The sequence below is a fragment of the Corvus cornix genome, chromosome Z (genome assembly GCF_000738735.6).
Source record: "Corvus cornix cornix isolate S_Up_H32 chromosome Z, ASM73873v5, whole genome shotgun sequence".
Classification (NCBI taxonomy): Eukaryota; Metazoa; Chordata; class Aves; order Passeriformes; family Corvidae; genus Corvus; species Corvus cornix.
The window spans coordinates 35,279,346-35,305,794 of record NC_046357.1 but is presented as its reverse complement, the minus strand read 5'-3'; the positions used below and the strand labels follow the sequence as shown (position 1 = coordinate 35,305,794).

Here is a 26,449-nt window from a genome sequence, read left to right as displayed (position 1 = left end):
TATCACATTCAATTGCTGTCTCAACATGAAGAATTACAAATCCATGCCCCAGCCCCAAAGATATGGATATAAACAATTTACTGTAGGCCAGTCCAAGTGGGTAACATCTCATCCACAACCCTCAGTCATCTGGACAGACAAGAAAGAAAAAGAGCAGAAAATAAATCAAGATTTTATTCACTCTGGATTAAGAGATTTATACAAAGTTTAAAAAGTTCCTTTTTCAAGGGTCATTTACACATTTTTCATTACACATTAACAAGAAAGAATACAGTAGTGGGACAGAAAACAACATCTAGTATTACTGATTGCTAGTTCTCAGATGAATGATAGAGTTCTATTGAAGTAATGACACACTAAAAAGCAGCAAAATATACTGATGAAGCTAAGTCTCATCTTATAAAACAGATAAACCAAATTTTAAAAAATGGACCTTTTAATGAAGACCAACATCTTACACCTGAAGTTTATTTAAAGTTTGCAACTTATTCCTGGAAGTAGAATACTGCAAAATTATGATGAGATCTTTCAAAGAAGAAACAGAAATATAAGAAAGGAAAAATATCTTTATTACACTCCCTCATATTTCAGTAGCACTGAAATACTGCATTAACATAACATTGCAAAAGAATCATCATAAATACCACATTTTAAAAATTGGTTTTAAAGTATTAATAAGGCCTTTGAGGTATAATTTAATTTTCAATTTACTTGCAAAATAATTCTTGCAGTGCAACAACTTTTTTTTCAACAAGAAAGATTAGTTTGAAGGAAATTTGCCTTCATGGTTGTAAGACCAGCCTGCTTTGTTAGCTTAACTATCACACTTCTTATCATTATGTTAATTTTTTAGTAGAATGAAAAATTTTTATGAGATATCTACTGTTGTGCTTACTCAAACTATAAATAAACGGATCATTTTAGGCTGAAGATGGTATCTTAATCTCTTGGCAAGCACTGAAATCTCAAAGATACAGTAGATAAAAAAACTATGGGTTCTTTTTTTTTCTGACGAATATGCATTGTTTGACAGAATTAATTAATTGCTTTCTCTTGGCTGTAGTTTCTCAAGCCTTTTTTCACCCTCTTCAATGAAAGCAGTCTTTGGGAGGTAAGGAAATCCCTTGCTGGACATTTCTATTTAGGACTGCCTTCTCACATTTCTATACACAGCTGTGAAAATCATTGTGAAGACAAAAAGTCTGTGCTGAGCTGCTTCTCTTATCTTGTTGGTCTGCTTGAAGAAACGTGATTCACCTTCGGAGAAAACAAACTGAATGATCCAGTAACATACCACAGCGCCTAGAAAAACACTGCATTTCATTATTGCTTAATGAATTTACCTACGATCAAAATAAAACTCGTCATTGCACAGACTTCTCCTGTGTTAATTATTAACGTATTATCTATCCATTTTCTCTTCAAAATTGTGCCTCATTATAATATCAAATCAAGTATTTTTTACTGTTAGATCAGTAATTTAAGCTTATGGCAGGGGCAGGTGGAGTGATGAGGGAAGCAGCTGTTTTGAGGGGCTTGACTGAATACAGCACTATCAGAGACACTCTTATCTAGAAAAAGTCATGGTTGTTTATCTCATCTTTTGACATAAACCAGTGTTTTCACTTTGTTCAATGGTGTTGCATAAAATAGTTAAAACTGCTACCAGTGAGAGAAAATGGCATACTAATATGAAGTTTTCTGTTGTTGGAAATGCATCCCTTCTTACAGATGCGAGCTCAACACACAGCAGCTGTGAATGACGCACTTAAAAAAAACCCAGAAAATATTTGTGTGGGATATTTGGCATTTTTATTTTTACTGTGAATGCATATCAGAATTAACTCTGAAACTCACTCTGAGGGGTAACAATAGGTATTTTCCTGATCATCCTTAGGCAGGGTCTGCATTGATATCTGCAATTCAATTGCCTGTGTCCTGTGTTAAATTCACTAATCTGAATATAAACACATAAACATCAATAGAAAAACCATGTCAAAACTGAGCACAAAATAAAAGTCAAAGAGAGTCCTGCAGCACGTAAAAAAAAAAATACAAATGTATGTTAGCCATTTCATTAAAAGAGATTTTAAAATCATGATTTTAAAAATAACAGCAAAAAACTCCACTGGTATGTAAAGTAATTCTTTACATATAGATTTGTGAGTACACTTACAAGTGCTATCTTGCCACACTATTCATTGATATTATGTATAAAAATATTATGAAGTTTAAGTCCTGCCAATTAAATGATGAAAAGTTCTTTCTTAGTGGTTTGATGGTTTTGTGGTTTTCTTTTCCCCAGATTTTAAGTTACCTGACAATACAATCAACATTACCTGAAGTTTCCCAACAATAGAACCAATTCTCAAATCAAAACCAAAAAATAGCTAAGATGCATAATCATTGTGAAATTCAAAATAAGAGAAAAATCAGCCCAGAATGGGACTCAGACTTAAAATCCTTCAGAGCCGCATGCAGAGATTTCATGCCTTCACTGAGATAACTCATTAAGTGGTTTTATTCTCTTCCACAATTAGAAAGATTAATTCTCTAAAAAATCATTGGAAAGCCTTCATTTGGCGCAACTGTTTGAATACTGGAGTTACAGAGAAGTTGTACAATATCAAAATAGCATAAAAGCTATATGAGGTAGCAACACTGTACGTGCAGTGCCGATATGCACAACAAACTGCTGTAAGTAAACTACTTGCTAACACATAGAAGATGATGTTTTACAGATGGGCTAATCAGTACACAGTTTAAGTGACTATTAGGCTCCTCTTCTTTTTATGAGTTGTTGCTTCAAATATTCAAATATATGCACAACTTCCAAGCTCGAAGGATCCCCAACTCATATCCCTATGAAAACTGCACATTTCTCAGTAACAGTAAGAAACAGTAATGAGCAGAGTAGCCAAGGCCTGTCTTGGCAGCCAAGTCACATGTCAGAAATAGAGATAATTCCAACTCCTGGAAAACTTGCCAGGGAAGAAAATTAGGTCATGGTAAAATGAAGCAATCAAGCATCTGAATTTCTGGTTCCATCAAAAGGGAATTGAGGGAGTTTACAAAATAAGAGTGTCCCTGACAGTCTGGTTCCACAAACCTTTGTTTTGACTGATCATGTAACATTATTTCATTCTACAGCAAACTTCAGCATTGTAAAAAACCTAAAACTGAGTCAATTTTAAAATATCCAACACACACACACACACACAAAATATTTCTTGCATATAAGTGTAAATATTTCTAAGTAAATTAATGAATGTTCAAGTCCTAAATAAATCTGGGCCAGGCATCATTCTCCAATTTTAATATTCTTTGAAAACACAGTAGACTAAGACATGGGTATCTGTGTTTTGCCCATGTCCACATTCAACACCTTCAAACATAGCTAGAGTAAGTTGGGTACAAATTCTATTTCAACATGTGAGCCACAAAATCAAACTTCTCAACTACAATCAAAAAACGCAGTTTTCTACAAAGCTACACAAGTACTAAAGTTGAAAGGGGAAATTAAAATTCTAGCTGGTAATCAGCAGTAAATTTGTGATTAAGAAATAATTTGGCATAGAGGGCAACACGGCCTCAGAGAGGATTAAATGGTCTAGGAGCAAGGTTGCCAGGTACATGACTCCCTATTGTGTTGTAGCACTCCTGCAATACCAGCAAGGTGTCTGGGTCCACATTTGGGCAGCAGACCTAGGAGAAGGTGTGGACTCAAGGGTGGGCTGAGGTGCATCTTGTGACCACGCACAGGGCTGGTACTTGGACAAGCGGTTAGAAGGCATCTGCTCAAGAGGCATCTATGCAACTTGTTTTAAAACCGCTTACTGAAGTGGGATTCTGATCACTGTGCTGTTCATTAATTATATTTTTATACATATATTTAAGCACAAATATGTGTTTTAATTGCCTTGACGGATACAATAAAAATTCTGCAACAGTAGTTTAAGCAGAAGACCACTTACTATTTTACAAAATGTTTTGTTTTCTTCTGAGTCGTGCAAAGTTAGGCTTTGAAAATAAAATTTGTTTAGTCTGAAGGAATTACACAATTCTTCTTTCATAAAAACTTTATGTTCCAATACAGATAATACTGATCTGGCATAGGATTTCTTCTCTCAATGATGATAGATTAATTGCTGGAAAAATGACAATGAATTATTTGATTAGAATAAATTTAAGTGGATCAAGACACTCTGTCAAATATTTTTAGCTAGATATTAAAAGATAGTATAAAATAGACCACTATTTATACTCCAAGAAGGTAACACACTGAGTATTTTCTACCCACTGCTGTTTACCACCTATTTACCTGGTTATGTTTTATGAAAAATTACAGTTTAAGAAACATCCAATATTTTACAATCTCCTAGTCTGAAAAAAGATTTTGTACCAAACAATACCTGATTTTCTGACTGAAATTATCCATTACTGCAAAAGTGGTTCTAACATATTTTTAGCAGTGTGGTACCAAAGTCAGAGGAACACAGTCTTTATCACCACTTTCTCCTACACACAGCTCTTTCTGGCAAGTGGAAGGGTAGGAAGGATGACAGACACATTTAAAAATTCTCAAGAGTATGGGTCTTCCAGGTTTAAGATTAAATTTATTACGTTTATCCATTGTGAATTACTGAGAAAAGGACACATGTCCTGTCTGGGATGCTATTTTCCAAAGGTACCCCTACATTAACTAAAGCCGCAAAAATAATATAAATAATTAAATATCTATTAAATGATTAAATTAAATGATTACACATTAACTACAACTCAGGTGTGAAAGATGAATCATCAAAAATAAATCTGTTGAGAAGGGATTAAAGCATTCAAAAAGATATGGATACATATAACTATAAAAGCTGACATGTAAATATGAACATCATATTCATAGTACTGGTAGATTTTTTAGTAATACCTTTGAATCTGCAATATTCAAGTATGTACAACCATGCACTGAAACTTGATATAATTTGATTCCACTCAACATACGTTTTCAACACCTGCAGCATTATCTTAGCAACACTTCCACTGAGACATTACAAAAATTTATTAGAAACATCAAAACAGAGACTACTCTCTTCAGTACCTCCATCACATGTACACATTTTACTAGGCTGAGAGTTAGATCAGAGAATTCTCTGTTAGAATTTCTCAATCTGTCCTTGTGTAGAATATCCACAGATAATATACTACCATCCTTCCCAAGAAGCAGAATAATGTCAATTTCTATGTAGTCACTGCCGAGATATAAGAAGAAAAGACTTATTTGCCATGGTAGATTCCCCACCTCCACCCACTCTCCCACCCTGCCCCAACATGACACAAGATAGTGAAAAAAAGCTTGTTTTCTACTGCAGTTTCTGAAGTATAAAAGAGAGAAGGTTTAGCGTAACTGTGAATCCATCACTCACCCATCACTCTAAATTTGGGGCAGTCTGACTGGATATCTACCACTTCTGGGCTACAAAAAGCAAACCAGCAAAGAGATGTAGACAATTTGCAAAGGGCTCAAAAATAACAACACTTCATTGCAGACAGCACAAAAATGTACATATGGGTACTTGCACATCAGCCTTCCTTTTCCCCAGTCTCTACCTCTTAAAGTCTTTATTTTCCTGTCCACGGAGAATGAATCAGAACACAGTAAAGCACAGCTATACGGCATAAGTATGATCTATGAGATAATGAATGTTCAGAAAAATTAAAACAAGTTGAGCAGAGATGGGGGTTTTTGAGCCCTTGGGAAAGAAAAGAAAGAAGTCATCATACCCCAAACACATTAACAATATACAAGGAGTAAATGATACAAAGTGATATTCCATAAAAGAAACTTACCATTTCCTATCATAACTGAAAGGATTCTTCAGGAAAATGCTACAGTTACCTTTCATTTCATCTGTCATCTGTGTCTAGGACATCGCAGAGTTTTATACATAATTATTTTTATACAATGCAAATTTCACCCAGATATAAAAGAACATTGATAGTCTCTTACAGTAACAGTTGGTCTATCAAAATTTAACAAAGGTTTTGTAGCTGATTGTTCTATCACTGAATTCCTCCTGTATTTTATTTTACTTGAAGTCTAAATAACATTTTTACAGAACTGTGCCCTGAGAAAAACCCTATCACAGTCTTCTCTTGTGCTAGACTAACCACTGTTATCTAGATCTTCCAAAAGTGCATTAGAAAATGAGATTACAAAGTACCATGGATCTGTTTCTCCTGTTTTGCAGGGAAAGAAAAACATACATATATGTTTACAAATATGTTTTATGTAAGAGCAAGTATGTTAGGAATAAAATTATGGGTTAGTATTTGCAAACAAGTTTTATGATAATCCCTCCTTTCTCCAAGAGGTTGGTTCATTCAGTCTTAATTACTGGAGGACATGTCTACTCTCTTGAAAAGTAGTCTCTGAGAAAGACTTTGCTTGAGGACAGAAATGTAATCTCTGAAGGGTATGGTGATGCTCCAGAGCCTGCTGGCACGGTACAACTGAAAAACGGCCCTAAAAATTTCACACTCAGGCTGATAAAACTAAGAGTTTTCTCCAAAACACTTTATCAATTGGAGGGCAGAGCTCAGCAACTGCCAGTGAGCTCCACTGCATCCAGATAGTCCTGAAAGAATTTAGTTTTAAGGGCTATTTCACCCTTGAAAATTAAAATCAATCATCTTGATAGTTTTTTAAAAAGAGTTACCATTGGCTCAGAAAAACAGCAGTAGTTTTTTGCTACAGGCATAGAAATTCCCTAACCACAGGAACTAGCTAAAATTCAAAATGTCTTTTTCTTCTCATATTTATTTTTTGTCAAGTGGGACAAATGAGTAATTCTTGTTTGTTATACAGTTGTGTATCTGAGTCCTCCAAACAAGGCATAATGAAAGGACTAGTACTTAGGAAGGAAATAAAAGAGACCAGTTATATTCAAACTATGCAGCATATCACTGTTGAATGAATATTCAGCTCATTCTTTCTAAAGCTTTTATTCAATATTTATTTAGGCAAAGCTCCCACTGATTTCCCTGTGAGCTTTAGTTATAAAGAATAAAGACAACGAGATTCAGTACTATTTTTAATTAAAACAAAAACAAACAAACACCCTCCCACCCCTGCCAAAAAAAAACAAAATAAAAACCCAGTTACTAAAGATTGCTTATTCTTCTAGAAAAAGAAGGGTAAGTAAATCTCACCAAGATTAAAAAACTATTGCAAACTAGATTGCTGCTTAGCAGATAGGCATCCTGTCACCAACTGGAAATTACAGTGAGAGACATAGTTTGCTGGCCTGAAGCTTAAAAAGCTTCCTGATCTGAGTAACAGTCAGTCTATAGTCATCACTAGATGCTGGATGGTAGAAAGGCTTTAAGTAACCGTGAAAGTACCAGGATACTTGTATTTGTTTTATGAAAAGAAATGCTGTAGGGTTCTAGTATTTTTTTTTTTCATAATAGAGTCTTTCACTCTATGCTTTCTTTAGAAGAAAAAAAAAAAACAAAAAACCCCTACAGTTTTTCACAAGACTGGGGTTAAAATGGAGCTTTAGTCATGGTTTATCAAAGGGGTGGAAAGATCAGACTGTCTCAGGTGGATAGAAAAGTCAGCTTCAGCTTATTTAATTTAATGAGATTTCCCTTTACCAGAACACTGTGTATGGTCACAATATCTCTTTATTTCACACTTTCAGGAATGAAAGACAGTCTCACTAGTAGGATATTTCCAGCTCTCCACTAAGTCCCTCTATTTTGTCTAGGACTAGCTTTAACCCCCGGACAACCAAGGAGAACCCGTGTTAGCAAACACAGAAGAGGGAGACTCAGGGAATCTTAACAGCAAATATGAATGAGTCACCAGGTATAGCTGGTGATTATTGTACAAGATAATCAATACAGCTTGGTACACTTTTTCTAACACTTATTTTCAGTAGGATATTTTGATGGAACTGGAACCCATCTCATGTAGATGTCTACGAAGTGTACAGATGACCTAGTTACTTAGACTCAGTCATAGTCAGTAGTGAGACAAATGGCATCTTTATACTGCAAATCGCCTTTGCATATGACTTCTTCCTTCCATCTTCGTCACGACTTCTTCATATCATATACAATTTTTTCTTTCATATGACGAAAAAGGAACTTAGCTAGCTGAGATGCAAATATCGAAGTTCCAGATTTTTAATTTCAGCCAGATAAATCCCAATTTTCCTGTCTCTGCAGAAGACAGAAGCTAGTCATGTATCTCAACAGTAAGTCATATTTGCAAATAAATGAAACAATGAAAATCTCCCTTCTCCTGCTCCTCTATAATTTTATTTCTAATTCCAGATGTCTTTCAGCTTAAAATTGGTATTTTCTTATTAGCACTCCATAGCAGTAAACATCATCTGACCTCTACCATAATTAGTAATCCTGAATAAAACTACTTTACCCCTCCCCTCAAAATTTTCAGATAATTATAGAATAACCATGTTGAGCATATCCAGTCTAATATAACTTGGGACACAGCAGAATGCTGCAGGTGAATTAAACCAGTGTTTCGGGCTCCCTGCATGCAACTTGGATTGTCTAGAGCATCACTCTTATAGTGCATGTTCCCCTCAAAAGGTTTTATTCTTGTTGTCTTGTTCAGAAACTCTGCTCCAGGCCTTCTTTAATTACAATGTATTCTGTTTTCTCTCCTGGTGAGGTTTGTTAGGTTATATGGCACCTGAGTAATAATATTTTTGTATCCTGTTTAACCAATATTTTGTGAGACTTTTCTTTTGTTCTTTAGAGTTTTCTTTAAAGGTATTCTTTCACAATAACTGAACAGGTCAAGCAAATACAGATGGGGATTTCTTGCAACAAGTATTAAACATAATCAGAAAAAATAATTTATAAAATCTTATTTTTAGAAACAACTAAGGCTTTGAAAAACACTTTCTACTTAGATTTAGAAGTGGACAGAGAAACACCTGAAAAAGTGCAAGATCTTCTTCAGCTATTGGCTGAAAAAAGAATGATATTAAGTAATAAAAATAAATTCAATTATTCCAACATGCTGTTTCTAATCTACTTTTCCCTCAAGACCCTAAAATATGTAAATATTTTAATTGCTAAAATAATTTTATAGAAATAAACAGGCGCTCTAACAGCAAGGAACAAGGAATAACTTATTCTTGAGCACAACTACATAATAATATCTACTTAATAAAAAGTTATTAGACCCACTACCCAGCTGGATAGATTTTCTAACCATATTTTTTCTCTATCCTTTGAGATTTAAAACCCTTGAGGCAGTTTTCTTCGCTTGTTTATTAAGTGAGTATGATATTTAAATAATAATTCTGTTGTTCCTAGTTTTAATCTACTTAAAATGAAGTTTCCAGGATTTCAATCACTTTTCAAATTATTGCACTGAAAATTCTCATTAAGTAGATTAAAGACAGCATAGTTTTTACCTCCAAGTCCACACAATGTTTTGTTTACTAAAAAATAGTGTACCAATTTGTAGTAAACACTTAAAACCTTCTTCTGAAAACCAAAGTAGTTGGACACCAACCCTCCACTGTGTTTTACAGGTTTAACTCGAAGTTACTGGCCTAGACTTCAACTGGTAACAGATGACCTACAGAGTATTCTATAGAGTATAACATTAGCCTGTAATGGTACACTCGCACATATATAAAACAAAAACACATGACATATAAGTAAGAATGATAAAATACATAAGATATAAAACATTGCAGAGGTAAAATTTCAGTAAACCACAGTTGGTTAAACCCTACCGCTAAAGCTGCATCATTTTTTACAAACAAATAGAGCAAAACATTTTCATCTTGACAGCATGCTGTTTCTCATATATGTTTTACGTTATTTCTCACATTAAGAAAGACAGCTCTTGTTATAATGATATTTATCTAATATATACTAGTATACTGAGAAGGACATCTCTTCCTCAATTTTTAATCTAGAAGTCATACATAGGCCCTGACTGCCAAAACAAGTTATAAGTTACAAAGAAATTTTATATTCAAGAACTACCATATCAATTTACCAAAACAATTAACAGTGCAAAATACAAGCAATTGTACAGAAACTTGTCAAGATCAATGTTACCACTATTGTTTTGGCCTTTCCATCCCTCTTCATAAAACAACTGAAAGCTCTGAGAGAAAAGCAAATTTTAACTTTTCACTGCAGAAACATCTTAAATAAAGATAGTATGTGCTTCTGGAGTCAGTGACAGACATAGACATGATTATTTTAGTACTTGTTATTTCTTTACAATTTTTAAAAAATTGCCTGGAGTGTTCTATGAAGAAAAGCCCTTTGAATTAGTCATGGCACTCACAGCTCCTGCCTCTGTTATCACCTTGTTAGTTGAGAGCAACTAACATTAAACATTAAAAGTACTGAGAAGCAGTTCAAGTTCAGTGTGATACAGCACACTAAACTCTCATATCTACAAGATCTACAAGATCTACAACTCTCAGATCTCAGATTTACAAGAAGCACCAATGCACAGGTTTACCTGGGGGAGAAATAAAAGAAGTATTTGAAAGATTTAATGTTTCTTGACTATTTGATTGTTCTTTGATTTGCTTGTTTGGAGTGTGGAGTTAGCAGGATCGAGAAGGGATGGGGGGGGGGGCATATATGGCCTATTTTTTCTCATCAAAACTTGTTACAAAGTCAGATGGTTGAAGTTCTTTCAGAAGATGAATCAGTAGACAGAATATTGGCAAATATATTAGATATTGTGCTGGTTTTGGCTGGGGTAGAGTTAATTTTCACCACAATGCCTCGTATGGGTCTGTGTTCTGGATTTGTGCTGAACACAGGGTTGATAACACAGAGATGTTTTTGTTGTTGCTGAGCAGGGCTTGCACAGGGCCAAGGCCTTTTCTGCTTTTCACAGTGCCATGCTGGTGAGGACACTAGGGGTGCAGGGGAGGTTGGGAGGAGACACAGCCAGGACAGGTGACCCCAACTGAACAAAGGGATATGCCAGACCATATGCGATCATGCTCAGCATATAAATAAACTGGGTGAAGGTGGAGGAAGGGGGGGACATTTGGAGTGATGGCATTTGTCTTCCCAAGTCACTGTTACGTGTGATGGGGCCCTGATCTCCTGGAGATGGCTGAACACCTGCGTGCCCACGGGAAGTGGTGAAAGCATTCCTTGTTTTACTTTGCTTATGTATGTGACTTTTGCTTTTTCTATGCACAGAACTACAGAATTCCAGAACATTCTGAGTTGGAAGGGACCTACAAGGACCATCAAGTTCAACTCTTTTCCGTCCACAAGTTTTCTATCTTTTACCTTTCCTCAACTTTACCTGCTGGTAGGGGAATCACAGAGTGGCTGTGTTGGGCATGGTTGCTGGCTGGGGTTAAAACACCACAGTCCTACAAATATATGACAAAATATTGGTTTGTGGATTTTTTCTAAGGTACCAGAGAAATGTCCAGAAAGAATATTAAACTTGAGCTTTGTACTCACATACAATGACAGAAGCACATTTTATTTTGCGGGACTTTGGCAAACCATCTTAGTCAAAAGTTGTCTTTCTTGTGGATGAATATAGATGTACGCTTACGTCCTCTTATGTAAGAAAGAAAGCAAGCAGAATGGCCGTGACTGAATATTTATGAAGACAGGAAGAAGTTAATGCTTCCTTTGGAACTCCTGACTGACATCTAATCAAAATACAGTATATCCCAACCTACACAGAAAATGTTATTACTACTACTTATGACATAATAACATAGAACCTAGTGCATTTTCTTCTTCTGGTTGATTCTATCATACTTTGAGAATGTCATTACTTGTCTCTCACTTTCCTCCAATCAAGACTCCTCCAATCATGACCAAGTTTGCTCCATCCATCCTGCTGACTGGGCTCAGGGACAAGTGTATTCATGAGAATTTTAAAGCCTAGAGCAATGGGATGTGAATTGTTTATTATACTCAGTGTAATCAGGCTGAGGCTTTTCCGTGAATTCTAAGCCTTTAAAGTCTGAAAAAAAAATTCCATAGATTTTTCTTCTGATATTAGTTTAGATTTGATGTTGATACAAGTTTTTGATGTTACTGTACAAACAACATGCCAAATATACCAGAGATGTCTATAATGTTTTATTCATGGAAATAATTGCCCAGAGATGGCCTGATCTCTGATGAGGTCTCTATTGCTCTCTCATAGAAGAGATAGATTATAATAAACAGAAAATAAATATTAATGAGACTAAAAGAAAATTAAGGAAGTAACTACTTTCTCCTCCCCTCCAGTTCACATCAACCACAAACTAACAGTAAAAGAATTGTATTTTAAAATAAATTTGTTTTGATAAACAGGACTTTAGTATATTTTTAATGTGATTCCATAAAATTGTCAGTTATTCTACAGAACTGTTTGGTACCAGTGATTAACATCAGAATGATATTAAGTTCAAAATTAACACACAATGTTTTCCTTGTAGCAAGTAATCCCTTCCCTGGGGATAATACTTGTACAATGACTTGCATCTGATGGTATAATCAAGGTATGCATTCACTTAGTCCTCTATTTGAAAACTTCAGCTTCATTAAAAGTCGTTTTCTGTCAGCTTTAGAGAGGTTGTCTAATCTAGCATTAACAAGAAATTCCTGATATATAAAATAAAATCAACAGCAATCACAGTATTATTAGAAGTGGTAATAATAATAATAACAATATTTATGCATTTATAGAAATTGTGATCATCATAGTACATATATGAAAATCTGAATTTGTAAAAGCTTCTGTAAAAATGGGGAGCTTTAACACAGAGAAGTAGGTATACAGAAGTGAGAATTTGCATGGAAACTCCCCAATTCCTCTTTATTTCCATTCACTGTAAAAATTACCCTTAATAATTTGAGTCACAGCTGACTTGATGCGTATAAAGGGTTTAATTATGTTTTCTGTAACACTTCAGTTTCAGAGAGTTTAAAAAAAAAACACTGCACCTATTGGGAGTACCAATTTCTGGCAGGTTCTCAAGGGACGATTTAGAGACTTGCTGATTTACAACAGTAGAGACAGTTACCAATAAAATAAAAATGTCTCATAGCTCCAGTGCAAAAAACTTACAGCGGTACTTGCTTTAATCTTTCATTTAAAACTCACACTTGACCTTATACAATCACTTACTAAGTCTGTGCATTTCAAACTTCTTTCAACTACATTGGTGTTGGAGTCCCTCCCCTGCCATGTAGCCCTGGGAGAGGGGCCCTGAGGGCACAGACACGGGGTTTCCCTGCCCCTGCTCAGCCTCGTTCCCCATTGGTTGGTTTGTGTTCCCTGCGCGGGCAGAAGGACCCTCGGGTCCCATGACTGTAACAGTTCCTCAGCAGAACTCCGGCCATGCGGCTGGAGAAATAAACACCTCTGAAACAGCTATCAAGAATCTGCCTGTCCATATATATTTCCTTTCCACGGGACTCCTGGTGTGATATATGCATGTTGCAGTATCCCCACTGCAACATAATGGTGGAAAATTGAGGGCAGAATGATCCCCGATCCCTAAGCGACTGATTTGTGTGAGTAAACCCTGGAAACTTTGGATTCCTCTTCTTGGTTTTGCTTTGCTATTCCATATCTAAACTATGGAGGAACCGTGGGAAGACTCTTGGCTCTCAGAGCCGCATATGGACATTTATCTTAAACTTAAAATGATTCTTGAACAACGATTTGTAAATTTTAGCTTGATTCAAGCTCAAAAAGAACTGAAACACTTCCTGGCATGGTTGTTTAAGAACTTTTTCTATGTTTCTTGGGATTTAATTCTTACCAAGGGCTTTTGGAAAACCGTTTGGACACAGTTAATATTGGAGTCAAAATATATGCCGATGGAAGAATATTTTCGTGACTATTATTTAATTACCGAGACTGTTGAGCAATGTCAGCTGTGTCCTGGCGAAGGGAAGCCTGGCGCAGGGACCGTGCGGCCCAGGCCACGTGCACCGAGTGCTCTGTGAGCAGCAGCGAGGCAGTTCCCGCGCGCGGGCGGAGCCACGCGAGCCGCAGTGTCAGTGGCGGAGCGAGGAGCAGCGGGACCCGGCGGTGCCCGCACGGCCCCACGCAGCGCGTGGTGGAGCGAGCCCCGTGAACGCCCGACCGAGAGGGGCGGCGTGCGGGCGGCGGCGGGCGGCAGTGGCGGTAGAACGGAGCAGCGCCCAGCCGAGACGTGTGCTGGAGCAGGGCACGGGGGAGTCGTTGCTCGGGGACCCGGCGGAGACGTGGGTGCAGCGCCCGGCAGCGGCAGCGAAGCTGCGACCAGAGGAGGCGACGCACGGAGAACTGAGCGGCGCGGCCCGGCCCGGCCCGCGCGGCCCCGAACGCGACCCCGGGAAGAGCGCGCAGGCACGAGCAGCCCCGACAATTCCAACACGGGAGCGACCAAAGGAGAGAGCAAAGACGCAGCGAGACAGAAAATAGCAGCCACTCGGAAAAAGGAAAAGATCATAGTAACTAAGACCTTAGGGATAGTAAAATGGTATAATGTTAAGCAAAATTATGGTTTTATAACAAGGTGTGACAACCAGCAAGACATATTCGTGCATAGAACTGCTATTAAAAAGAATAACCCTGAAAAATGCATCCCAAGCTTGGGAGATGGAGAGGTGGTGCAATTCAAAATTGTACTAGGGAGAAAAGGGTTACAAGCATCGCAGGTCACTGGGCCTGATGGTGTTTCTGTAAAAGGCAGTATATATGCTAAAAATCGTAGTCATGTTAGACAGTATCTCCATCATAGGCCCCCCCTACAGTCTCCCTTTCCTGATCCCACCTTTCCCTTTTACCCTATGTCCTATTACCCCCCGTGTATTCCTAATCCGTTTTTTCATCCATGGTTTCCCTCACAGAACCATGCTTTTGCCAGCTGTTTCCCCAAACATCCCTTTCCAATGCCGAGTGGGGGATGAAAAGGGGGAGGGAAGAAGTTAAACCCTCTCCTGCCTCAGTTTCCCCACAAAGCATGCTCAGAGAGTTCTGTCTCCCTTCTGTCAGCCCTAAGATGTTCCACAGAATCTGATTGGACATTTAAAGACTCAGAAGGGTGGCTTGTTTTGTTTTGAAACTGTTCTTGTTATGTTTATCCAGTTGTTTTCATTCTCCTTTTATTAAAATAAAACGGGTGAGGTGTTGGGGTCCCTCCCCTGCCATGTAGCCCTGGGAGAGGGGCCCTGAGGGCACAGACACGGGGTTTCCCTGCCCCTGCTCAGCCTCGTTCCCATGGGTTGTTTTGTGTTCCCCTGCGCGGGCAGAAGGACCCTTGGTCCCGTGACTGTAACAGTTCCTTGGCAGAGCTCCAGCCATGCGGCTGGAGAAATAAACACCTCTGAAACAGCTATCAAGAATCTGTCTGTCCATATATATTTCCTTTCCACGGGACTCCTGGTGTGATATATGCATGTTGCAGTATCCCCACTGCAACACATTGGAAGTGCAATTCTTTGGGAGAAACAAAGCATAGGAAAGCTCTAAGCAGCACTACTACAGAACTTTTTAAAATATTTGAATTTTCAGCAGCAATTATTACTTCTGTTGGTTGGAAGTATCAGTGTTAATTTTCAGGGGAAACAAACAAACTACAAAATAAGATCCTAGAAATAAAATTTCATATTTTAGATGACAGGGTCTGTTAGCTCCAGACCACCTCAGAACTTCAAAATCATTTTACTCAAAAGAGGAATATTGTGATTTCTTTAAGACCGGAAGTAATTTTGAACACATCAATTTTTCATCCAAGAAATTTTCTTTGGACAACTGACTCAGTAATATTACCAATGACACTTCAAGATGAATTTTAAAGGTCTTTACTTTTGTCCTTTCTTACTGGCCGCTGGCCTTAAGGACAAAGCAAAACTTGGGTATTCGGGATCCATTATTACAGAAAGAACCATAAAATTAAAGCAAGAAAAATATATTAATATAGAAGAAAAATTAAAAACCCATCCTATTCTCTTTGATGATTGGCAGCCAACTGGAAAATCTAGCCATCAAAATTCATTCAAGAAAACCAAACTTTACTTGGTTTCGTAAATGTGTTTAAATGCATTAACACCAATAGTACAAGCACCTACTGAAAAGGATTTCAATTCCTGGTTAACATCACAAGAAGAAAGGAGTAAAATAAGTTAAAGTAGGTAAATAAAGGCTCCTGCACGGATCTATCATAATCAGTAATCATGAAAAACCCTTTCTCCTAAGGTGATTTTATGAATTGTAACACACTAACAAAAGTCATACCATAATACTTCAGACATAAACTGTCACTTCTAAAACAAAGTCTCCTACAGAAATTTTCACTTCCAAAACAATATATAAAGGGATTTTTTTTTTTCCAGATTAGATATTGAAAATTAACAATATGCATTAGGCTGGCCAAGTTCTCTCTACAGGTTATTGTTTATTGCTTAATTTAAATAATTTAATTTATTCTTCCCACAATAAGTTCCCTTGCTTGTAGCATGGGCAGAGTTCTTGTACTTTCAATTCAGATGAGTGTTTTGACATAGTAGTTAGGACTTACTCCTAAATAAAAATATTTTACAATAATAAATAGTAGCACATATGTGAAAAAATCTGTTCAAGCAATTCAATCATTTGACACTGTAATCTATTTTGCCCTGTTTTTGAGATGTATGTGAGAAAGCCAGTAGTAAATGTATTTCATACTTGATTTGTTTTATCCTTCAGAACCCTGTATTCGAAAGAAGCTTGAGCCTCTTCCTCAAACCTTTCTTCCTAAATTGTAAGAGTGACCTCTAGTGCTTTACTGCTTTGCTGTGTGATGCAAGTCTTTTTGCAATGGTTTTAATATGCCTCCCTGTAAGCAACTGATTTCGTTTTGTGCATAGTGCCAAATGCTATTAATGTGCAATTCAATTATCATGGTCTTGTGAAAATGGATGTATTCATAAACTGTACAATGCAGAATGATGAAGAGAATTAAAGCTGTGACTGGATTGCAGCAGGGTGTTTAACAAGAGGAACTTAGTATTCATGTTTAGGGCTACACTATGCACTTAAGTATCAAATGAGATATCATTACTGAATGACAGCACAAGATCATTTTGGTGCTGCAATGTGAATGTCTGGCTCATGGGAGCATGTTTAGTTTACAAAGTATCCATATGCAAAACCCTAGGCTGTAGATCCATTGAGCACTTCAAACTTCTCTGCCATTGCTTAAATATTTCCAGGGAGCTGTCCCCTGCCACTGGGCTGTAAGGTTATTCCTGAACATTCCTCCTTGCTTTGGCATGCACTTTCTTCCCACAGAAGCATTACTTCTGCCCTTCCCACTCCTGTGATGCACAACCAGTGCCTTAACAAGAAGGGGAGAAAATATGTTCAGTTCAGGTTATGAGCATCTGGCATTTAGGCTATTGCACTACCACAGAACACAAAATGAAATCCTTCAGCTTGTTGAAGCTGAATCAAATGGAACAAGAATAACTCTCTTCTATTACTGAATTATAAATGCCCTGAAAATTAGTTTCTTAATAAGTTTTTCTTTTTATTTTTTAATTTAAAGATAGTCAACCTAACTCTGAAAACAGATTTTCAGATACGTATATATATGTGTGTGCATGTGTTTATATTTATCTCTCTACATACATATATATGATTTGCCTCCTAGAGATCAGATTGTCTTTAAAACTGTAATCACAGTCTTTATTTTGTGATACCACCCTACTAGCTAACTCATTTAAAAAAAAAACTTTCTATTGGAACTGTTATCATTCTCTTCTGTAGTCATGCATGAACAATACTCCCTAAGCAATCAATGAAGAGACCATAAAGTCTTGCTATCCACATTTTCCTTGTTACATTTCTACTGCTTTTGAACTGCACTGTGATTGCCATTAAAGTTGAGTGCCAGCTTAATCCAGGATATGCAGATACTAGGCTTTCCAAATTTTCAAATGCTAAAACCCACTACATGATAGAAACATTGCACAATAGAAGTCTGCCAGTAATTTCCATGCAAGACACAATTCCTTGGAAAATGCTGCACTTAAAAGGAGAAAACAAAAATGAAAATACAGCTGAACATGCATCCCTTAGCAAAATGCTGCTTTCATATACTCTTATACAGTAAGCTTTATAAACAACATTCTGTACATAGATGGGTGACAAGAATCTATAGAAGGATTTTAGAAAATTTTCAGACTAGCAGCTTGCTGTCACGATTTCAAAGCATAAATATTTGTCTCAAAAATTATATTTATTCTAAAAGCAAATAAAATATCCCAGAAGTTTTCAACACACTCTGGATTGAGTTTTAAATCATATGGAATACTTACATTTATTCCCCACCACTGCCATGTGCCAGTGATGAACAGACAGGAGAAAGAGCAGCTTCAAGAAGATTTCAGTGACAGAATCCATGTTCACATTCATTGAGGCACCCAAAAGAACCAGAGTATTCGGAAACAGCTGCTCTGTACTTCAGTTCTGCTCCTGCCTCTTCCCACTGCCTCTCTCTGCGTCTTCTCGCAGTGCTTCCCAGGGGCCAGACACCTCAGCCAAACGCGCTCCGCATCTCCTGGCACATGCACGCACACCTCCGGATCTGCTTCTCCCTCTCGCAGCAGCAATCCCTGAAGAGCAGGAGCAAGGATCTCCCCCCCCCCTCCCTCGCCGCCACAGAAGCACTCAAGGCTGCGCTGCCCGGCTCCCTCCGCACCTGCTCCCCGGCAGCGCGCCCGGCGCGGCGCTGGACACCCCTGGCGGCGGCAGGCGGGAACCGCGGGCCCCGCCGGCGACAGACAATGGGCGGTGCGGCCAAGGCGGGAGCGAGCGCCGCCGGCCGCGCTCTGCCCTGCCCTGCCCTGCCCGCGCCTCCTGCGCCTGGCGTGGGCACCGCCGGCTCTGCGTGCTGCCCAGCCTTCCACAGCGTGGTATTTCTTCTTCCTTTTTTTTTTTTTTTTTTTTTTTTTTTTTTTACTCTCTCAGCTGCAAAAGCGTTGCAAGTTCTGCTCTCATGAAGGAAAGCGTTTTGCCTGTAGTAGAGAAGCTGAAGCTAAGCCGGCGAGTAAAATGAGCAGCCTGCCTGTAGCTGAGAAGTGAGCGCTGAACTGAATGATTGACTGCCCCTCAGAAAAAGGCACCACCACTGTCCCTGGAGGGCTTTATCGCTATTAATACTGGCATTAAAGAATTACATTCTCTACTCCTGAGGGTAAACTCCTAAACAGAATATAAACATATCATTGCACCTGGCTTTCCCAAATACCACGTAAAGCATTTTGCTTTCTATACTTTCACAAAGGGCAAGCTCTGTTTAAACTGTCCTATTGCTTGTGCTTGGTAAACAGTTTCATTTGGGAAAGACCTTCAGAGGAATTTTAACTCATTATATTTAAACTATATCCTAAAAGTGTGTGGTTTTGGTTTGGAGTTTGGTTTGAGTTTTTTGTTTGTTGCTTTGTAGTTTTTTTGCAAAAGAGGCTGAATTACTGTATGCTAACTCTAGAGACATTATTTCTGAAGTGTGAGAAATTTAACTGCCTGTTAGCAAACTCATGACATTGAGGGTAAAAGCTGTGTTAAAGGACCACATTGATGGCTCCATCACTGCTGCTTCTGCAGTGCTTACACTGTATGAACTGTTTTGTTTTGTTTTGGCAGAAATTACTGCGACAACACACAACAAAATGATGTGCCTTGTGAGTGCGAGGTGTATAAAAAGCAGACTTGGCATTTGTATATTCAGGCCAGTGGTCCAAACTTTGTCTTCCTACTTCATGTGAACTATCTAGCAGCTGCTATATACCAAAGGGATCTTCCATCCAAAGTGATACTGGTGTCTGTGGGTTAGACACTAGGTAGAATGTTGCCGAGTGTCCCTCTTGCATGTTGCAAGAGACTATAGAATTTTCTGCAAATTGCCATGTAGAACTGTTTGGTTTCAAGAATAACTGTGGGATAGAGATGAAATGTGAATTAAGCTCCCAAAGCTTCTGAACTTTTGTTGCTTATTTAAATCAACTTCTTCAGCCCTCGAAGGATGCTCTTATTCATCTACAGAAGTAAGAGTAAAATGTGTTCTGGTTTCATGCTACCTAAGCTAGACTATGTTAGGTGTTACAATATGTATTTCAGCTCAGCCAAAACAACTAAAAATAAAAAAAATTGAAAGGTGATTAATGCAGGTTTTTGTTACATTCTTTTAAAAATAGCAAATCAGCATGATTAAGAAAAAAAAGCCTATTTCTAAATTGCTATATTAAGTAGAAAGCTTCAAGTGAAGTTAATAATCTGTTATGCAGCTGGTCTTCCACTTCTCCATGTCAACTTTTATTTGAATGAAAATGCATGGAGGAACTGTATTAAATATTATGTGAATCATAACCTGCCTTCTAGCTCTCCTAAATCATCCTTTAAATTCTAAATTCTGTTTCCCAAGTTTAGTGCAACTATAGAGTCACTTGTCCAGAAGCTGGATTTCTTTGCTATATAGTTCCTTGAGTTAATATTATCCTTCTAACTAAATTAATATGAGCATAAAAATGTTCCTTGTGCTGCATCCCATCTCTAAAGAATATCCCATGAGATGGTCCTTGACTCTGCAGCTAGACAAAATTTCATGCTTAAAAATAGGACAGATTTCTCATAAAATCTTGGCAAGGACTTTCAATGTAATGATGTTCTTTAGGATTAGCTCTAAGATCCCCGGGGCTTTGAATCAGGAAGAATTATTATTCTGGTAATGTAATGCAAATTCAGTAAAAAGGCCAATGCCATTGTGGGTAAATATTTGTCTTATAAAATAGCTTAGAGTCACCAAAAAGGAACATCTAACCGACAAAGGTCATCGGATTTTGCGCTCTTTTTTTTTTGACTGAATTGCATGCAAATATACACATGGGTATAATGTACTCTTATAATTATGAAAACGCCAGTCTTAGAATAAAATCGTATGCCAAAATATGTACATATGTTTCTCTTTGGACAGACAGTATTACAGAAGTCTGTACAGTATGTATCTGGAATATCAAAATAATAATCTTTTTTATCCAGGGATGAATCTGTGGTGTCTATAAAGTGCATAAAATGGCATAACTTGACTCAGCCAGAATATTGCAACCTCCTCTCTGCTGCTGCATCATATCTCTCTCCTGCATCCGTGAAATATTTCTGCTCACATAATCTTATCTCTATATGCCAGCGTCTCGTTTGCCATTTCTCTTCCATACAGTGTCCAGATTTTTCACTAACTTCTGAGCTCCTCTTTGTGGAACCCAGACAAGTCTTTCTGTTTCTTAGAAGCCTCTTTTTCTATTGTAATTTTTAAATTTCCCCCACTCTTACAGTGTTTTGTTTTTCTTCTCATATCTTGCTTTTGAAATTTCCCCCAAATGCAAAAAATCTTATTCATTTTATTTGCCTTTTAAATGTAACATTATGACCACTTGATTTGATAGATGATCCTTCCCAGTTGATCTTCATATATGTATTCTTTAGAAAGGGAGCTAGTTCCCCAGAACAACTGTGTCTTGTTACAGATTAATCCTTACAGCTACAACATGTGCAAAATTTGTTTGTTCAAAACTTGAATTAGTTGATCTGGGTATTTCCAGCCTTCATTTACGAATGAAGGACCTTGTAATGAAGTCCTTTTTCTTAGTAGACAAAAACTAATAGAAATTATTCCCCTTTAAAATTATTTACACTGTGACTTTTTGTCTGTAAAGAATAATCACTTTTAAATTCATGTTAACCATACTCCTGGTACTCTTGTAATCTGCTTATTAATTGTAAACAAATTTTAAAAGGACAGATACAAGCACTTTCTTCTGCTTCTGGTACAAAGTCAACTTTGCAACAGGACAATTGTTTTCTGTGTATCACAGTTATTCGCTACCTGTTATTTAATAACAAAAAAATAATAATTTTCTTGCAAAGCTAAAAAATAGAGGTATAAGAAGTCAACAGCATCCATACTGTCTGACTGAGAATATTTGCTTTATTCCTTGCCAGTAAATTCCTCATTCAAAGACATCAACCAAATTAGAAATAGCTATTCACTTACTACCTTCTTCACCTCACTTTTTGCTAATTCAGCTCCATCAAGCCCACATTTACTATCCAACCATCAGTGAAACTGCAACGTTATTTCAGGAGACTAGAAAGAAAGATAAAATTTTTAAAGCTTTATGTTCTTCTTTTCATATTTACCTCTTTCTTGGTCCTCTCATCTGCCTCATGGCCTTGGTTAACCCTCCTTCTAGTGCCACCTGCTGCAGTTGTCTTGGTATTACAGGTTTCTCTTCACAGCATCTAGTAATGTAAGTCTCACAGCTGGAGAATGTATCTTTTTAATGCAATTGAATTCTTTCATGATCGTGTAAAATCTGCTTCCCAGTACTATTCCCAACCCTTCAGAGAAACAGTGCTGTAATTGTCTGCAGAGACTGCAGAGAGCAGAAATGCTCAAAGACAAAAAAAAAGAAAAAAAAAAAAAAGAAGAGAGCCATATAATGCCAGGTACATTAATAATGATATTTGTAATGTTTTTGAGACATCTTTTAAAGAAAAAATAAATTTCATATTCACCTAATACTGCTACATGTATTTTTTTTTAATCATAGATCTCTATAGTAGGTATGCCATAGAGCAAAAAATTATTTTCAGAAATAAGGGTAGCATAGCTGCTAGTCTTAACAATGTTTTGGGGTTTTGGTTTTTTATTTTGTTTTTTTATTTTCCAGTAGGGTCAGGATAGCACAATTTGTCTTTTTCCAAAACTGCAAATTTCCTTTCAGGCTATATTTGTTAAAAGGGGAGGGGATGGAAGCCATCTGTGTACGGCTCATTTTACCGCTTATTACACCTACACGTGACTTCATTAAGGATTTGAAACCTATTTTTCTTCTCAGATGAGACACAGAACACAAACCAGAGCAGACATGCCTCCATGTACCTACAGAAGAATTCATGCCTTTAACACTGTTGTAAATCTGTGTTTGAAGGTTATAACAAGATGTGTGGCTGCACAGACAGTTCATTTGCTGCTGCTGTCTGAGCATTCAAGTTTTTCACATGAAAGGATGCCACAAAAATCCTGGGGACAACTTTTTTCCAGGGTTTGTAAAAATACCTCCTCTTAGCCCTTGTGAATCTTCTCATTTCACAGTCAAGAGTTTTATTATTTCCATCTTAATCACTCTGTGTATTGTCACTCCCAACACAGGAAATAAATACAGAGCACTGGAAAATGAATTTATACATAGAGTCATAGAATCTTTAAGGTTGGAAAAGACGTCTAAGATGGTTGTGTCCAACCATTACCTCAGCACTGACATCTGTGCCATTAAATCATGTCCACAAGTGCCACATCCACATGCCTTCTAAATTCTTTCAGGTATGGTCACTCCATCATTTCCCTAGAAAGCCTGTTCCAGTGCCTGAACACCCTTTCAGTCAAGAAATTATTTTTAATACCCAATCTGAGGCCATTTCCTCTTGTTCTGTCAGTGGTTGCCTGGGAGAAGAGGCTGACCCCCACCTGGCTGCACCCTCCTTTCAGGAAGTTGTAGAGAGGGATAAGGTCAGCTCTGAGCCTTGTTTTCTCCAGCCTAAACAACCCCAGCTCTCTGAGCCACTCCTCACAGGACTTGTGCTCCAGACTCTTCACCAGCTCCATTGCCCTTCTCTGGACACGCTTCAGCCCTTCAATGTCTTGTTGAATCAAGGGGCCCAGAACTGAGCACTTGAGGTGCGGCCTCCCCAGTGCTGAGTACAGGGGGACAATCACTGCCCTGGTCTTGCTGGCCACACTATTGCTGATACACACCAGGATGCCATTGGCCTTCTTGGCCACCTGGGTGCAGCTGGATCCTGTTCAGCCACTGTCGACCAGCACCCCCAGGACCTTTTCTGTCAGGCAGATTTCCATCCTCGCTGTTCTCAGCCTGTAGCATTGCGTGGGGTTGGTGAGATCCAAACGCAAGATGCATCACTTCACCATGTTGAACCTCATGCTGTTGTCTTCATTCCATTGATCCAGCCTGCCCACATATGCTGCAGGGCATTCCCACACTCCAGCAGAACCACACTCCTGCCCAACTTGGTATCATCTGTGAACTTACAAAGGATGTATTTCTTTCCCCAGTCCAGGTCATTGATAAAGGTATTAAACAGAACTGGCCTCAAATATTTTTCTAAATATTAAATATTTAATAGTGACAATAATAAGAATTGTAATTACAGTAATAGTAATAATAATAATAATAAACAGTGTTCAGTAAGTATTTTTAACATGTCTCACATGTGACATGGGTATTTTTTCAAAGGATATTGTACAAAGTAATATGTAGAAATAAATGTGTGAATAATAAAAGGAAGCAAAAAAACAGATTGAAGGACTTGATGCTAAGGTGCTTTGGTGATTTTTTTCGTAATTAGACCATGTCTTGAAGGATAGAGTATCTAAAGACATGGAGATTAGAAAGGCACAGTGAAGGCATAAAATATAATATGGATTTATCAAAGGAAGATCCTAGTACACAAAGCTCATAGTTCTCTTTGATATCTGAGTCCTTCCTAAAGGAAGAATATAAATTCTTGACATATGATGTTTTTTTGATAATGTAAAAAAAGGTGGAGGATAGCAAAGCATATGTGCAAGCAATCAGAAGGAAAAGCAGTAATGGAAGGGGAAAAAATTGTCATTTAAGCCTTGCTTAATGTGTTCATTCATGGCTACAGTGCAAATAGCAGGAAATGGCCTGTGGGGCTTATGATTTGGGAGATTTTTAGGAAAATACAGTCAGTGTAGGAAAGGTATCACACAGATGACCTTCCCGAAGTGTAAAAGTTAGAGAGAATAGGCAATAGTAAAACAAGATGCAAGAATGTGCATTATCTTGGGCTCATATTGATGACACCAGCTATAAGTTAGTTCTTTAGTTGGAAGCATGTGATCCTAGCTGAATCAGCCAACTCTGAGCTGAATAAAAGCTTAGCTTGAGCCACCAAAAAGAAAAAAAAAAAAAAAAAATCAATTGTAACCTGCACCAGGAAGGTATCTGAGCTGGGAAAGGAGTGAGAGCCAAAGGGTCTGGGCAGAAATGAACAAGGGGTCCAGAGACTCCCTGCCCCATACTGTGTACCAGTGTTAGAAACATGGATTTGAAAATCTTCAAGAGTGATAAAGAGCCAAGCACCCAAGACCCATGGCCTGTATTGCAACACCAAACCCCAGATGTTCTGCAAATCTTTTCAAATATTGGAGTAACTCTTGCTTCCTTTGCCAAAAGTGTCAAGTAAATCTTGAAGAAGACTCTGGGCTGTGACTTCTATTTCATACAGATTCCATCAATATTTACAGGGTATTCAATTATTCTCTTACTTCAGTGTTTTATGAAGACTGACAGATCATTGCTCACTGAGTGTTTGGGTTGACATAATTCTCATTCACAACTAGCATTCTCTGGGCATCAGATAGGGATCTTAGTTGCCTGGCTGAAATCTGGAGATTTCAGGCACCCAAAAGTCAGGTGAAGCTGCTTGCTGTAAAGTTGTTTGCTGTCATCATGCCCAAGGATATGGCTACAAACACAAGTGCAAATAAGACTGCAAAGCATCTGGCCTGGAGCTTTCTTACATCTGCCTACCCAATGTATGAAAAATGAAGCTCAGCTCTGTATTACTATGTTTAAGAAAATATTGCTTGTATTTCCTTGTATATCAAGCCTAGATTTCATTGCCAAGAAAGCAAGAGTCATGAAACTATTATTCCATAAAGAGCCTGGGTTTATTTCTCTATGCAAATTACAGGTCTCCTTGAAGTAGGAATATCCTCTTCTGGAAGAAGGAATATTAGGAAGGTAAACATGAGTAAGTTATTAATGTATCATTGTATAAAAAAATCAGCACTACAAGACTTTAGTTCTATGTAATTATTTCATGTTCAAAATCTATCAATTCAGTGGAAAGCAGGTAAGTGTTCAGCTGTTATACAACAGAAGATGTAACTTACGCAAGCCTTATTTCCACTATGTTAGGAGAAAAAGGCATGTAGTATGTCTTCTCTGTCTTAATTTGTGTGAAATTTTTCATTTGACAACAGAATTAGGATACAAATCTGGTGCTTTTTTGAAGCAATGTGTAACAGAGAGATAATATGAAAGAAGAAAGGTAGTAAACAGGTTTCTGCAAGTTGAACAAGATCAAAAATATGGGACTCAGCTTTTTCAAAAATGTGACTATTTCTGAATTGAATGGGCAGGTCTCACCTGCATTGTCAGCAGTAAGAGTAAGCTGTAAATAGCCAATGTTTCATTGATCTGGACTGCATTTTACAAACCAGGGTCAGACTTTACATACTGTAGGTTAACTGTTGTTGACATTGCTCAATGCATTGAAACATACACACAATTCTCTGAAGGGAAATTATTTAATTATTTAATT

At 37.7% G+C, this 26,449-nt stretch overlaps 1 protein-coding gene across 2 annotated transcripts in view; it reads right to left on the bottom strand.

The window, feature by feature from the left end:
• The window catches only part of LOC104692024 (contactin-associated protein-like 4), a 216,740-nt gene extending 198,054 nt beyond the window's left edge, over positions 1-18,686 (bottom strand). For both annotated transcript variants that reach the window (XM_010403748.2, XM_010403749.2), the window contains exon 1: positions 18,337-18,686. In XM_010403748.2, coding sequence (XP_010402050.1) covers positions 18,337-18,433 — 97 coding nt within the window. In that variant the 5' untranslated portion in view covers positions 18,434-18,686. The remainder of the gene's footprint in view (positions 1-18,336) is intronic.
• Positions 18,687-26,449: the final 7,763 nt, after the last annotated feature.